General features: G+C 40.6%; 1 protein-coding gene across 2 annotated transcripts in view; it reads right to left on the reverse strand.

Annotated features, from left to right (window-relative positions):
* Hibadh (3-hydroxyisobutyrate dehydrogenase) overlaps positions 1-15,828 on the reverse strand; it is a 98,171-nt gene that overhangs the window by 67,075 nt on the left and 15,268 nt on the right. For both annotated transcript variants that reach the window (XR_015685802.1, NM_022243.1), the window contains 2 exon segments: positions 14,006-14,115; positions 10,990-11,111 (listed from right to left, as the gene is read on the reverse strand). Coding sequence is in view for 1 of the 2 variants with exons in the window: in NM_022243.1 (NP_071579.1) it covers positions 10,990-11,111; positions 14,006-14,115 (232 nt within the window). In the remaining variant the exon portion in view is untranslated.

The following is a 15,828-nucleotide window of genomic DNA, read 5'->3' on the forward strand; positions in this document are numbered from 1 at the left end:
GAAATGAGTTGATTAAACAGGAGCCAAGAAAATGGCAGCAAATCCATCCACCATACAAACAAAGACACCTATGTACCCAGAGTGGTGTGATGGAGGGACACTGACGTCACATGATGACTCCAAGTCTCCAAAGACATGATTTTCACAAAATAAAGAGATTACAGTTGCATGCTTAAGATAGGTAATCACGGTTCTGGTTAGCTCTGTTTTATATCCACAAAGTATTAAATACAAGCCGGTGTAAGAAATGGCATTCAAGTAAAAGTTACTATCCAACCCATCAACCAAGTTCCAGTAACAACCTAATGCTCAAATGATAAAGGAAGGCTCCACACATGCCAGCTTGTTCATACATAGGAACCTGAATAGAGCAGTTCCCTCCACTCCAACACACTACTCTCCTGGGTCTCTACACTCACTCCTCTGATTAAATGTCACTTCCCTAGAAAGACCATCCATCACGCTACAGAAAGGGGCACCCCATTAGTCTCTAGCTCCCTAGTTAGTACTTTATTTAAAGGCTCTAATTGAAATTCCCTTTATTTGCTCATTCCCTTTATTCCCGTAAACATAGGCTCCAGGAAGAAAAGCCCAAGCCCTAATATCCAAAGAATATCGAAATGTAACAAGAACTTACTAAACAGTTACTATAAGAAATGGAAAATGGATCATGCCCCTTGTGGTCAAAGTATTATCAACATAATACAGAGCTAGCATATGTAAGCATAAAACAATATGCAATCATATAAAATTATGTAAACACAGCACTTTGAATTGCAAGCTATTTTGTTGAAGGAAATGTACCCTTTTCCTTTTGTGTGCATATATATGACAAGTGTAGATTTCATGTGTGCCTGTACGTGCTTATGCATGTGAGAGTGAACCAGAGTGGTGACAGCTCTCCACATTCTTTTCAGTTTGTGTGTGTGTGTGTGTGTGTGTGTGTGTGTGTGTGTGTGTGTGTGTGTTTACATACATAGCATGCATGCAGAAGCCAAGAGGACAATGTTGTGTATCAATTTTTTACATTCACTTTGACAGGGTCCCCAGGATTCTCCCGTCTCCACCTCCCATCTTGCTTTAGGTGTTCTGGGATTACACACATGAGCTACTGCACCTAAGCATTATGGTGGGTTCTGGAAATTCAAACACTGGCTCTTGTGCCTTTGTGGCAAGTGTTTTACCTATTGACCCAGCTTTCCAGCCCTTGGTGCTTAAATTATCCTTTCCTAACATAATTCACTAAGAGAGATAACGGTAGTAATGGTGGTAAGAGAATGATGTGAACGAACCACCTTCCTTCGTTTAGAAAATACTTCTTGGGGGTTGAAGAGATGACTCAATGGTGAGGAGTACTGGCTGCTCTTCCAAAGGACCCAGGTTCAAATCAAAATGACAGTTCTGTAATTCCAGTCCTGGGGGAACTGACTCCTTCACACACATGGAGGCAGAACACCAAGGTAAATAACTTTCTTAAATTTAAAAATATTTCCTAAAGAACTGTTAAATCAAAACCTAAATTCCAGTGATTCCTATGGGATATTACAGAAATCATCTGAGGTTTTGAGAACTTATCTTTAACATACATTTCCCATTTCCAAACTCAAAACTCTTTCAGTTGATGTAGAATCAGCTGTGTAAGTTAAATCCAGTGTTGGTTTCTCTTTAAATATCCATACCAACATATGGAGAAAAAAAAAAAAAAAAACAAAACTCAGATCAAGAACAGCTCAGTGAGAAGCAACTGGAGATTGGAAAGTGCTGTGGAAAAGATCCTGTTCTGCACGGCTCCTGGCAATGCTGCTATTCTAAATTAGTGTACACTTTGCACTGTTCACAAATTATTAGTATGTTTTCTATACTCTAAACTCTCATGGAAAGCCTTCTTTACATTGTTCTGAATACTACAGTTAAGAGAGAGGAATGACTGCAGGAAAACCCAAAATATTCAACATTAATCTTCATATATTTTTTAATTGTACTACTTAATTATTGCAATCCTGGGCCTTGTGCATGTTAGGCAAGAGCCCCACCACCATCTTAAAAAGGGATGGGATGTGGGCTCAATGGGTTATATGTTTGATTCCCAGCATCCTATCTGTGAATCAACAGGTAGTTTGGTAAAGCATGAAGAAAAGAAAGGAAGAACTGATTGATTCTTGATTCAATTTTTATTAAATGTCCACTAGGAAGATACACATGGCAGATATAAAGTTTTGTTTTTCTTTTTTGTAAATTAAGGTCTACCCACTTCCAAGTCTTGCAGAAGAAACAAGCACGTAAGTGTAACACAGCAGTCTAGTCATGGCACAGATGCTGTGCTGTGCTGTGCTGTGCTGTGCTGTGCTGTGCTGTGCTGTGCTATGCTATGCTATGCTATGCTATGCTATGCTATCCTATGCTATGCACAAAAGAAAGACGTGGACATAGCCCCACTGCTGCAGAATAAACCATCTTTTCTGTCCTCCACCTTCTGGGCACAAGCCCGTCCAACCCCCCACTGGGAAGAGATCACGTACCAGTCCCACTCAAGCTCTTACTTCTTCTTTGGTAGGCGTATTTGATTAAGTACCGGAAGCTAGTAATCCCAAACAGGAAGGACTCCCCAAACTGGTTCTAACCCATTCATTCTGTTGTAACTTAAATTTTTTCAAAACGTATTTTTAATGATGGTTCTTAAATGCTTTAACCTTCCTTTTAGCCCACCACCCACCAGAGGTTGTGGGAAAGAAAGGATTTGTGGTGTCTAGAAATTGGCAGTTCAGTTCAGTTTAGCAGTGGCAACTTGATCCACTCACAAACACTTCACAGATAGATCGGCTAGCAGACATGAATCAGCAGTGGTGCCAGTACCTAGCAGAGAAAGGCCTTAGCCTCTGCTCCAGTCAGCAGGAGGGACCAGGAAGAACCCCAGAAGTGCCTCTCTCAGGGAAGCAAAGATTCAGCAAAGACACCAGACCCACAAGTGTTGCACAGCTAGCTCTATAAATAAGCCAAGCTCAGCCTACATCACTGTCTGTGGAGTCCTTTAATACCCTCCAAACTTCACATGTCTTGCCTCTGCCTGGGTCTTGCCTTAGTACATGTGTCTGTCTCAACTGACATCCATCTGCCAATCAGTCCAAGTCCACAGAAGCGGCAAGAAACACCACCAGAAGTAAATGCTCAACTACACAATGTAAGGCCGACCAATATATGTGTGTTGCTAGCAAAGACTCTTTCATCACGTGTCCTTTCACATGCTTGCTTTAGCAGAGCACCCTCTCTCCTGTGTCTGCTTCAGGGTAATGTTCTTTCACGAGTCTGCCTTAGCCTTTCACACCTGTGTCCATTTCAGGAAAACACCTTCCAACACAACTGACTTTCCGAAGAACCCTTAAGTTTCCACTTCATTCTGTGAACAGAGGTCACCCTCTAACTTGTCAGAACTGGTAGGACAGGTCAGAACTCTCAGTTCTCCAAATTACACACTGTTTTCTCAACCAGTTTCTCCCAAGTGACTGGAGAAGAAATGGTAAGCTCAGCTCAGGTTAGAAGCTGGCCTCTAGGGGTTGGAAGATAAGGCAGTTCCCCTTAGGTTTTCAAGATGTGTCAGTGCCTACCAGGGAGTACAGTAGCAGGCAGAACTAGCTGTGGGTAAGACGAATCGTCAGAATTGCAGCATCAGAAGGAGACTGCCATGACAAGGACAAGGTGCAGGACAAAGAGAAGACACCACAGACACCATCAAAAGGAAGATACTCTGGCAGATGGCAGGAAGAGCAAAACTGACCTAGAGACTAGAATCCCGCTCCCAGGTTTGCTAAGCACCCGGAAAACCCCAGGCAAGTCACTTAGCATTTTTGAACCTCAGTTTTTCTATTTACAAAATAACAGAGTCAGACTAAAATAATTCATAAGGTTACTTCAAATAATAAATTTCCATTTTAGGAGCAGAAGAGACACTTAAAAGCTGGACATACAACTTAACCACAACACTCCATGAAAAAATACAGTAACCTTTATTGAAATTTACCAACTACTTTCCCAGATCTGAGCAAATGTGGGTATTTCAAAACAACTTGACAGGTAACATACTCATTGGTAATCAGAAATATAGAGACTTAAGGTTAAAGAACTGTACAACCCAACAGATTTCTATACAGAATCACTTTCTCCAGCTTGCTAACAAATCCTGGACAAGAATCTTGGTTACCTGACTCAACTGGGTCCATGATATATTTATCAATACACACTATCCACACCAAACCCATGACTTTTACATTCTCACAATTCTATAGGTAAGCAATTTAGGCTGAACCTATTGGACAGTGCATATGCTAGTCAGGCCCACTGTAACCAATGAGGTGTCAGTCATCTGCACACTGACTGGGTCAAGATGGTCAGACCCACACTCAGCAGCCGTTCTATGTGTGTCTGTCTGTACAAGCTGGATTAGGTTGCTGTGTTGATGGAAGAATTCCACATTATAAGAAAGCACATTTTGGCATTCAGGATGCTTCCAAATCTCCTTGTCTCACACACTTAATGAATTTAACACTGTCCAAAGCATATAAGATGGTGAAGCTCAATCCATTCAGGGAGTGGGAACAGAGCAGATACTGGGAGACCAGTCATTTGAAGTCATTACTGTAACAGTGTACCACACCAGCTATTAGCTATTTTAGCCAAGAAATAAGAGTTCACACTCTAAAGAGCATTCTTGGTTTAACAATTTTCATTTCAACTTGGAATAAATTAATAACACTGAGAAACAGTTTCTTAACACAGCAAAATGTGAAGCAGTGTCACACCACATTCAGCTTTCCTATCAAACAGGTCTGAGCCTGAACTAATTACTTACCACTTCTGTGTATCATTCTCACCTTGGTAAAGGGGGAGCCACCACTATCCTGTCTTATTTTTCATAGTTGTTTTTCCAGTTGAGGGCAACCTAAAATTTTAAACATTTATTGAGCACTAACAATGTTCCAGTATTATACAGACAAACTGAAAGGGCAGGCTCCTGTGATGTATAGAAAAGTGTGTAATTTTTTAAAGCCCTGGCTGGAGTGTGGTTATTTATATCCCTATCACATAGCAGTTAAAATTAATGAACTACATGTAATAAGTATGTAGTGGCAAAACACTCATGTATTATATGTGGCCGTTTGACCAAAGGGATAAGTAGAGGCTGGCATTCAGTCCACATTGTTTGACAGGCCATAAACCCTGTTACAGGGTGACGTTTGTCCAAAAAAGAGTGGCTTTTTTTTAAGTACCTGTGAACATGGAAGTGCAGTGTGTGCCACCACTAGTAATTCCAACCACAGGTGACAGAGGCAGGAAGTTACCAAGTTTGAGGCTAGCCTGGATTTTATAGCAATATCTTATTTCAAAGACAAACCAGACTCTGCTGGCTTACCTAGGAGTGTTTTCAATACTGAAAAGACAGTTCTTTCTGATTCTCACAAAGAACTGGATAAGCTAATGCCTCTTCCAACACTACAGAACAGAAAGTGAAAAGCCAGTCATGGAACAATGATTTTGTTTTTAGAATGTTCCAAATCATGAAAAATGTAAAACTACTGTTTAGAGGTCAACTCAAAAGAAAAGCAGGAGAATCAGACGTAAAGCTCGGGACTCTGGTCATCTAGTCAGAGAGAAGAGGATGGGGATTCTGGTCATCTAGTCAGAGAGAAGAGGATGGGGATTCTGGTCATCTAGTCAGAGAGAAGAGGATGGGAACTCTGGTCATCTAGTCAGAGAGAAGAGGATGGGGACTCTGGTCATCTAGTCAGAGAGAAGAGGATGGGGATTCTGGTCATCTAGTCAGAGAGAAGAGGATGGGGACTCTGGTCATCTAGTCAGAGAGAAGAGGATGGGAACTCTGGTCATCTAGTCAGAGAGAAGAGGATGGGGAGTCCAGAAGAACATCCACAGCTTAGGTGACAGGCACTGCAGTTACCTGGATCTGATTAGAACTGTAACACTGTAACAGAAAAATGTCACGCTGCTCCCATAATTGCAAACAAGTATTCTACTAATTAAAAGAAGATGTACTTTTAAATTGAGATGTTGAGGGTGATAAGTAGTGAGGTTCCTGCTCTTAAGCTGGTGGTACCTGTCAGCTCAATATGCACTTACACGTCTTACTTCTTACCTCGCCAGTGCCCAATAAGCACGATGACGGGAATGGGTGAGAGTGGAGAGATACGCAGTATTTCATCAAAGAAATTGTTTTTTAAAAAAGATTTCATATTTAAAAAAAAAACAGAAATGGGGGAAAGAGAACCAATGCCTAGAAACACAAGAGAGCATGAGACGTGGAAAGGAAGTACATGGTTTGGAAGTTTTTTAGAAAGAACCCGAGAGGGGTTGGGGATTTAGCTCAGTGGTAGAGCGCTTGCCTAGCAAGAGCAAGGCCCTAGCAAGGCCCTGGGTTCGGTCCCCAGCTCCGAAAAAAAAAAAAAAAGAAAGAACCCGAGAGATGAGACCATGCCAAAGAGTGAAATGGCTCTTCTCATTGTGAATTACAGGACACAACTGCTTTGCTTCTAATAAAAATGATGTATACAGAAGTCATTTCTGTTGGGTTTAATATACATAAACCCAACCTAGGGAAAACCTTCACCCTGCTGCTCCTGGCCTAGGAAAAAAGAGAGGAATGATCTTTGTTACTCCTGAGAATATTACTTAGTAAGAAATAGAAGTACTGGGTGGGGAGATCACCTGCACCTCCAAACACTACTCTATTTCAATCATCTGAGCTGCAAATTTTCTCTTTTATGTAAAATGCTAATAGAAACTGTGATACAGGCTCATCTGTATTTGTATGCTACTATAGTTATATCCTCATATAAATCTACTTAGATGCATTTTTAGTTAAAACATTCCCCCATGGGGAGATGGCAATATGGCTCAGTGGGTTAAATGGCTTGCTGTGAAAGCAGGAGGACCCAAGTTCTAAACTCCAGCACCTATGTAAAACCCAGATGTGGCAGTAGACATCTGTACCTCGAGCACTGCAGAAGCAGAGACAGGGGGCTGCAAGGAACCTGGCCCCTGAAATGCAAAGATCCAGGTTGAGTAACAGCCCGGTCTCAAAAACTGAGAGTAGAAGGAAAGGCACCTGCCACTAAGCCTGATGACCTGAGTTTCCACATCATGCAATGAGAGAACAAACCCCCAAGTCACACGCCAAACAAATTAAAACAACAACAACAACAGAAGAAGAAATAGAGGAAACAACCCAAAATCAATCTCCAGCCTCTAATTCAGATCTAAAGCATGGGAAGCAATGGAAGAGGTTTTATTCAAGTGATCCAAAATATTCCCTATTCCACAACTGATTATACAAAGCCGCCATAAAACTGGGTCAACGCCTGAGCCCTAACTGTTCTGCCCCGACTTCCCTCTTCCCTCATCTGGTTAAAACATAAGCATTTTTAAAGTTGTTGTTTGACATAGGTAGATAATCCTTTATTTAACGGAGAGAGCACAATCTTCTTACTGTTGCTTCTGAGACAGGACGTCACTATGTAGCCCATTCTGACCTGGGTCTCATGGCAATCCTCCTGCTGCAGGTTCCCTACTGATGAGACTACAGGTGTGCTCAGTTTAGAGTCGTTTTCCACAAACCATATTTATATATAAAAATAATAAGTATGAGGCTAATCCATCACATTAAATGCCTACAAATAATGGTGAAAGGACCATATAAATACAAATAAGCTGCTATTATATAGTAATTAATCTCATAATGATCACGTGTCAAACCAATTAATTATCACAAACTATACCTGTGTTCATCAATAACAGTACAAATTCAGATGCACTCACAGTCCTGTTAGGACTCAAACATTGTCTCATGAGAAGACAAGAATGATTTCAAATGTTTGTGAATATTTCAGACTGAGAAGACAGCATGAGGCTCAGACTCAGATCCCCCAGGCCCAAGTAAAAGCCCTAACACTGAAGAAGCAAAGACAAGTGGATTCCTAAAGAATCAATGACAGACTAGCTCAAAAATCAAGGTTGAGTGAGCTGGCAATATGGTTTGGTGAGTAAAGGTGCCTGCTGCCAAACATGGCGCTTGAGTTCAGTTCCCAGGATCCACACAGTAGAAAAACTGACTCCCACAAGTTGTCCTCTGCTTTCCATACATATGACATAGCATACAGGAAAGTGAACACACACACACAAAATAATTAACAGTGTATAACATATTAAGTGGAGGGCCTGCAAGATGTCTCAGTGGATAAAGCACTTGCCACCAAGCCCAGTGACCTGAGTTCAATCCCCAGAGACCACATGGTGAAGGAGAAAATATTCTGCCAAGTCGTCCTTTAACTTCCATATGCATGTTCTTTCTAAATAAAAAAATAAATACAGAAATGCCAAAAGCTTTTATAAGAAAGAGAGCTTTTTTATATATATAAAAGAAAATATGGACTATCAACCTCTGGTCTCACTCAACATGTATGTGCACACATGAGCAGCACACAAACACGTGCATATGTCCCCACCACCACCACCATCACCACACACACTCCTGGGTTCTGCGTGTGATGGGAACCCAGGGCCTTTACCCAGCCAGCTTCCCTCAGCCTTTGGACAGTCTGTGCATTGTTGATGGTTTGCTCTTCTTGTGAGAAATGCTGATATGGATCCATTGCTCCACTCTTAACCAGATGCTCTTCAGTACAGAGTCAGAGCGTGAAGCTCTTTTCTCCCATCCCTGTTGATTGTTTCCTTCAGTGTCATTTTGCTACCGACTGACCCAGGTAAAGACACACACGGTTGCAGACATCTCTAGTCCCAATGTTACTGTGGCACCATGGGAGGAAGAAAGAGGAGAATGCCTGGCAAGAACTTGTGTATTATCTCATTCAACAAAAGAATGTTTCATTTTATTAATTTTATTCATAGCCCCAATATTATTAGTATTTTACAATCAGAATGCCTGAATCCAGCTGGGGAGCTGGCTTAGTGCATAAAGCTGTGCAAGCTTGTGGGCCAGAGCTCAGAACCCCACAACCAAGTGAACACCAGGTAAGCGTGGTAGCCCACCTGCAATCCCAGCACTGAGACAAAGATGGCCTCCTGGCTAGCTAGACTCACCGTATCAGTGAGCTCTGGGTTCAGTGGAGAGAACAGGATCCACCGAAGAAACTCCCAGCATTAGTCAGGGTCTCCACATGTGCACACACTCATGTACCCACATTTACACTAACACGCACGCACGCACACACAGTATATACACACTGACAAACCTTTTTAAAAAAGTAGCCCTAGAGATGGCTCAGTGAGGAGAACATTTACCACATAGCCTGATGACATGGGTCTGACGGCTGGAATTCACCTGACTCCACAAAATCATCCTTCTGACTACACATGTCATACACATACTAATAATAAATTTTAATTTTTAAAGTGCCTAAATACTACTACAAATCCTTATGCCGTGATCTTACTAAACTAAGAAGAGCTAACAATTCATTATTCCTTCACTTACACTCAAAACTGACTTGAAGCTGAACATGATAACAGATGTCTGTAATCCCAGCTTGGGAGGTAGAGACAGGGGAATCAGGTTAGAGAGAAGGGGAATTAACCCTGGTTAATACATAAGACTTTATCACAAATAAACAAAATAGCAACAACAACAAAAAATATTAATAAGTTTAGAATATAATTTTTATGGCAAAACCATTAGTTTATAAAAAATAAAATCTGGATTAAATTATATTTTACTTTTCATCTCTTTAAAGTCCAAAGTTACATTTAATATAATTGGAATAAAATTCCTACTGCTACAAATGCATACTTATCTTTACATATGTACAAGCAGAAATATATACAAGAACATTTCCGACTACAAAGCAATTTTGGAAATGACAGAAAATCACACCCACCATCCCACACACCCACCATCCCACACACCTACTTCTGATATTATTTGATGCAAAATTAAATTTTAAAACTTTCATTGGTGAGTCTTTGACTTCTCACAAGGATTATCATGTAACTTTCATCATGTTACACGGTAAATTACATTTACAGATTTTCTAATATTAAGCCATCTCTACATACAGGCAACACAGAACTTGCAATGTTTTACTTCTCTTATTTATGGTTGGATTTGATCTGCTAATGACGTCTTAAAGGTTGAACTCTATGCTCCTGACTGAGAGCCACCTACCATCTACCTTCTGACTCTATTTGCTTTAAATAAGAGGGTTCAGAGGTCTTTTGTGTAGACTTAGTTGGGAAGTCTTTCCTTATTTTCCACGGTCTGGAAACATTCACGTGAAAATGTAATGCTCTTTGCTTTATGTTTTAGTAACAGTCACCTGTAAAGCCACTCAAGCCTCACATATAACTTGAGAGGTCAGATGGGTTTGTTTTGTTCTTTTTAAAATCACTTTTTCAATTTCTTGAACAGTAGAGTCAGCCAATTTGGGGGGGGGGGTTGTTTTTTTTGAAGTAGGACATCAGACATTCTAGATTGGCTTCAAACTGCCTATGTAATGAAGGCCTTGAACTCCTGACTCTCACACCTTGGCCAACCCAGTCCTGGGATTACAGGCATGCACTAATACACTTAATTTACATAGTGCTAGGAATCAAACCCAGGGCTTTGTGTATCTAGGCAAGCAATCAACAAACTGAACTACAGCCCCGGCCCCAAACTAGTTATTTCCTGAAGCAGTTCTTAAACTTCTAGGCAGCAATCTGTCTATCACACAATAACTCAACCAAAACATGTGACTCTTCCAAGCTCTAACACACTTTTAAATGAATTTACAGGTAACTTAGCAGGGCTGTATCATGAGAGCACTAAGATTCATGCCAGTTCTGTTCTGTTATTATTTTAACGAGAGGTTAAGAATCTTTACAAATCCTAAAATAACTGGAAATACCTTGGGTGGCACAAAAGCAGGACAGATACTTTTGACAAGCAGAAAACTACATGACAAAGTGACATGTGTTTTAGATAGCACTTACCACCAGAAACAGGGGCGTCCATGAAAACAGCTCCCATTTTCTCAACTTCTTTTGCCAATTCTTTTGAAACTGAAGGATCAATAGTACTGGAATCTATTAATAATGAGCCTTTCTTCACTTTTCTAAGTATAAATGAAAATATTCAAGTTTAAAACTCTGAATGAGTACTTCATGCAACTAAGCATACAATCAGAATCAGTTCAAAATCACCAGACTATCAAGGAGGTCTATGGCTTGGTACTGAAATAGTTGAAAAATCTCATATTTATTTACTCAAGTTCCAGATCAATTACAGTTCAAAGTAAACCCATACTCATTCAGATAATCAAAATGAAAATCTAATAAATGAATTGGTAAAGCTTAGTATCAGGTGAAGCACACTGGCCATGCTAACACAGTGAAGCTAAAGTGTAAGCAAGTTTGAAACCCTATTAACTTCATAAGGGAAGTGGACAGTCACTGGGTCTTAAAAAGCTTAAATCTTTAGGAAGTTATACTGCAAATTCCCCATATCCATACCATTTTCACTAAGGATAAATATAAGCAACTAAAGAACAGCTATTTGTTTCAAGAGGGTATATTCCTTTAACAGTGGGAACATTTTTAAATAATATTTTATTAATTAAGACATTCAAATACCTAATTTTGATCATATTCACTCCTCCAATTCCTCCCAGGTCCACTCCCACCTCCCCATCACCCTACTTCTTCCAGACCCACTTCCACCTACCTACTTCCTGTCCTAATAAGACACTCTTAAAACAAAATATTAAACAGGTAAAAAAGGAAATAAAGGATGGAATCTAGAAGTTTGACAAGATTTTTTTGGCAAATGAAAATGCATACATTGGTAAAGATGGAAACAGGATCATGGATATTTTACACAAACCTTTATCATCCTTATGGTAAAAGATGCTGTTTTTACTATGAGTGCTAACATAGACCTGAAATAGTTCCCTTTTATCTACAGGTGTGCTTATCCTAGTGGCTAGGAAACTCTACATTATAATTTAGCTACCTGGTCTTAGTGGCCCAGGCCTACAATCTTAAATACTCAAGGCTGCGGTAGGAAGATCACAAGCTCAGTATCTGCCTGGGTTACAAGGTGGGTCCAAGGTCAATCTAAGGAATTCAGTGCGATCCTGTCTCAAAAATATGAATAAACATATAAATCAAGAATGATAACTTACAATTGTATGCAAATTTCCCGACGTTCTTACTTATTTATTATTAGTGTGTGTAAATGATGTGTTATGGTTGTACACATGGAGGACAGAGGACTCTGGAGTCAATTTACACAGCAAGGGTTCTACCCCAAGCCATCTCACCGCTATCCATTTCCTCAAGTTCCTCCCACAGGTCTACTCACCAGGGGATACAGAATCAAGACTGGAAAATTAGAACCCCATACATAGAAAAATTAAAACAGAAAATGGGGAAATCACTGTTTAAAAAAATAAACTACTAAAGAGGAAAACAAATTATTTCTATTGAAAAAGGCAGTGCATAGAACTCTTTCAAAAACATTTAGACAGATCCAGCAGAGTATTTGTGTGGAATCTACAGAAGAGACATGCCAAGTGCTCCTGGAGCTCACCTCAGTAGCAAAGGCTTTACTGCATGTGACAGAAAAAATATGAATAAAACTACCAGTCTTCCATGGTATTATCACCTTTAACAATCTTTTTTTTTTTCTTTTTCTTTTTTCTTTTTTTCGGAGCTGGGGACCGAACCCAGGGCCTTCCGCTTGCTAGGCAAGCGCTCTACCACTAAGCTAAATCCCCAACCCCACCTTTAACAATCTTAAAAACAAATTCTATATAAAAAATTACTTATGCATGGGGGGGGGGGCCGGAGCAGAAGGGGATCATCTCAGAGAGGAGGGCAATTATAGTTTAATATGAAACCAAACTCTTCCTAAGCACTCCCTGGACAAAACTGGTTCTAGTAGCTGGCCACCATGCTCCAAAGTAAAGGATATTAGTAAACGTTGTGTCACCGCACACGTTTTAGTAACTTTGCTGGAGAAATAAAGCAGGCCACAGCTGGGGCAGGCTAGGTAATGAGTCAGCCCAGCCGCCTCGAGACCACCCACACTGTGGGCCTGCTGACTCCATCCAAATGAGTGCCACTCAACCCCTGAAATCTAAACATTTATCTTATCAGTTTTCTGTCTAATATCCACACGTCTCTTCCTTACAAGTTTGTTAGTTTTCCAAACCTCAGATTTCATTGTATTACAGTCTTCTCAAAGTGAATCTTGCTTTCTTTCAGCAAGCATTACTAGAAATCAGTGCTGGTGACTCAGGTGTCTACATGGCACATGGCTTTGTACTAGCTCCTGTTGAGCCCAACAGCAGAGTGAGTCAGGACTAGGAAACAGAAAGCCTGGAGACTGGAATGCAACCACTGTCCTTCTGACATAGCCACACCACAAGGTATGGCAGTAAGTGACAATTCGCCAGCAGGCTTACAGTGCCAAGGAACACAGACACTGGTAGGAAACACTGTCCTGAGCACACCTCACTCAAAGAGCTACTGCTAAGGCTGAATTCAGCTTCCCGAAGTCCTCACTGCAGATGGACTAGCCCAGAGGGCATTCAATAGCTTTTTATGTAATAAAATCTTAAATGACAGTGCTCTTTCCAGTGTTTGGTTTTACTTTTCAGAGAACCCCTTTTCTGGATTTCTATACACCAGAAGAAAATCATGCTTTAAAGAGTAGGTATGATTTAAAGTGCAAGCTTTAAAAGTCTCCTAACCATTTACCATGAAAGAGTAAATGCAGTGCAAGGGTTAAACAAGGCTGGAGGAGGAGGTTATCCCCAAAAGTCACATACTCGACTCTAGTGCAAACGTTAACTCTTCACAGTAAGCAGAAAACGACACTGTTCACTTTATGAAATAAGGAAATACACAGGAAGATTTAACCAACAGAGCTGCAATGCCCTAGCAGCTTTAACAAATGCAAACCCAGAACTACAGCAAGAAACACATACACTTCAGAAATACCTACTTTAGAATTCCATTTGCTCCAGAATAAACTTCTATTGAATTCATACTGGAGGGCAGCATTGTGATAATCCTGTCAGCCTTTTCCGCTACATCTGCTGGGGAGGACGCTACCTTTAAAGAAATCACAAAGGAGTATTGTTTAATTCGAATGTAAGCAGTGTCCAGGTCTCAAACAGGTCAGGATCTGCAACTATTTACTGGGGAAAGTTCAAGATCACGACCAGTGACAAAGCTCAGTGAAATAAAGAACAGATGGAGGTTGCCAGAGTCTTCGTCCTCTACAGAACTATCTGGAGAACATGGGCTTCACAGAAATGTCCACTTCCCTGAAGTGAATACAAAGCAAAACAAAGGAAGCCTCTTCCTAGTGAAGCTCCGTCTCTAGATCATTCCAAGATACAAGCCTGGAAGTTTATGTCAGGAAACTTACGGTGCCCTTAGAAATGGAGCTCTCTTCCAGGGAAAGAAACGTAGTTCCACCTAGATCACTCCTTCAAAGGTGCTTACAGGGTACCAAAAATTAGCTCATGGATCTTAGGACACTACATATCTCCAAGCTTCTCAAACCCAATGAACTGGCAATGCCAAATGGTCCAACTGCCAAGTACATGGAGTGGTTAATCAGCCCCCTGCATCCCAAGCATCTGCTTCTCGGGGTGCTTGGTTTGCCAGAGCACTGGTAACCCCTCAATTATAGCAAGTCGTGTCAAAGCTCACAGGTCTGGAAAAAACACACACGGACAATAATAGCTACAACACCACCGCTCTACTAGACACGACTGTTCCATATCTAATGACCACACACATTTGGTATGTATTAACAATGTCTGATTTGTATTACAAAGACATTTTTCTTAGACACGGGCACTCAAACGCTTCTCATCATTGCTATGATGACTTTAAAACTATAACTGACAAAATTTGGAAACAACTCAAAAGCAGAGAGGAAGAAATCAACCTCATTTCCAATCTGACATTAGCCACAAAAAGCTTTAGCAGCCAACTAATCAGAATCCCTCAACTACGTGTGCTAATTGAGTGGATAAGCAAAGACAGAATGATGGAACAAAGCAACACTTGTTGAGGCAAGTCAGAGACTCAGGTTTAGTTGCAGCTCAGCCAAGTAGTCAGTATGATTTTGTGCAAATCATTTGACCCCACTGGCTTCCACTTCCCAATCTATAATGGCAAGCAGTGCACTAATTCCTGTAATCCTAAGATTTAGGAGGACTTGTGTCAACAAGAGAGTTGCAAATTTGGGACATGCCTGGGATGCAGAGGGAGATTCCTAACAAATGAAGACGAAGGCTCTGCTTCTAAAGGAAATGATGCATTTGTCCTCAGTCTTACCCTGAATAAATCCCACCTACTCTTCTGCCCTTGCCTCCAGAGACCTCTATGTGCCCTCTTACAAAACAAAACAACCACCAAATACCTAATTTAGCTTTTACCTCCAGCGTACCGTTTATTAATATCCAGTAACCCTCAATTCCAGGAAAGCTGGTCACTGTAAAACGAGACTGACATCATCTCTTTCTATCCACTCACATATCGCAAGTAGAAAGAAGAAAACCTGGTCACTGAATCTGTCCTGGGACCTTCGAAGTCTCAGAAACCTTGAACTCACAGCTTTCATTTCAGAAGACATCACTTCTGTTGGATGGTAAGCAGAGACTATACATGACAGTTCTCTCTGAACGTCTCTATCAGAAACGAACTGTTAAGTGTTACCTAACTTTTTCTCCTCAATAACTGTCTTGGCATTTTATTATACTCAAATTATAATTTTGAAAGAAAGCAACATGAGACAGATACTCAAGCTTT

This window comes from Rattus norvegicus, chromosome 4 (assembly GCF_021556685.1).
Source record: "Rattus norvegicus strain SHRSP/BbbUtx chromosome 4, alternate assembly SHRSP_T2T, whole genome shotgun sequence".
NCBI lineage: Eukaryota > Metazoa > Chordata > Mammalia > Rodentia > Muridae > Rattus > Rattus norvegicus.